The 880-nt window shown below is 34.0% G+C and overlaps 1 protein-coding gene across 1 annotated transcript in view; it reads right to left on the bottom strand.

Moving 5' to 3' along the window:
* The window catches only part of LOC107688567 (N-acetyl-beta-glucosaminyl-glycoprotein 4-beta-N-acetylgalactosaminyltransferase 1-like), a 189,300-nt gene that overhangs the window by 84,922 nt on the left and 103,498 nt on the right, over nucleotides 1–880 (bottom strand). The window contains exon 3 of the mRNA XM_016486272.1: nucleotides 652–753. Coding sequence (XP_016341758.1) covers nucleotides 652–753 — 102 coding nt within the window. The remainder of the gene's footprint in view (nucleotides 1–651; nucleotides 754–880) is intronic.

The raw sequence follows: 880 nt of genomic DNA, 5'->3' as shown, positions 1-880 counted from the left end.
ATATAAAATGTAATTGGGACTTTTTAGCTCACAATTCTTACTTTTCCCCCTACAATTCCAAGTTTATGTCTCACAATTCTGACTTACAATATTCTGAGTGTGATAAATTATGATAAATAAACTTAGAATTGCACATTAAAAAAGTCAGAATTGTGAGATAAAAAGTCACAACCTTTTTTTCATTTTTATACCATGGCAGAAACAAGCTTCCACTGCTTAGTCTATTATACTGGGACAAAAAAACTAAACAAAAACACAGAAACAGGATGTGATTTTCCACATTTGCTTCTTTTCTTCTCCAGTAGGTTGAGCAGCAGTTCACTCCAGTTAATTCAGGAAAATTACAAGAACAAGCACACAGACTTTTAATACTAATGAGCAATTTCACTTGAGCCCTGAAATCGTGGGCTAAATCTTGTCAGATATTACAGCTGATATTAAAATCTGACAGTAATACAGTTTTTTCATTACACAAAAATGCATGTTACAGAAAATGGTCCAGGCCAATATGTGCTTATTAAGAGCTTCGGGGAAGGTTTGAGAACTTCTCATTAAGAACTTGCACAGCTGACAACAAACAAAAGAGAGTGATAATGAGTCATTGTCCAATGGAAAATGACAAAAATAAAACGACAAGCATGATACTCTTACCTCTGGTTTCCATGGCAACTTTGTGTACTTGTGTGCGAGGAACTTGCGGATTTCAGCTTGATCTTTGTCATGAACGGTGCTAGCGTTGGGCTCATCTTCCTGCTAGAGAGAAACAGAGAGAGACAGCCATGTCAACACTATGCATTTCCATAAATAATGATGTTATTAAATTAATTAATCATCATGTTAATTTCTAATATATTTATTTTTCACATTTACATTTTTTTGA

Source organism: Sinocyclocheilus anshuiensis, unplaced genomic scaffold (assembly GCF_001515605.1).
Source record: "Sinocyclocheilus anshuiensis isolate Anshui unplaced genomic scaffold, SAMN03320099.WGS_v1.1 scaffold521, whole genome shotgun sequence".
Classification (NCBI taxonomy): Eukaryota; Metazoa; Chordata; class Actinopteri; order Cypriniformes; family Cyprinidae; genus Sinocyclocheilus; species Sinocyclocheilus anshuiensis.
Note: the sequence above shows the minus strand (reverse complement) of the source record. Positions and strands in the feature narration are given on the sequence as shown.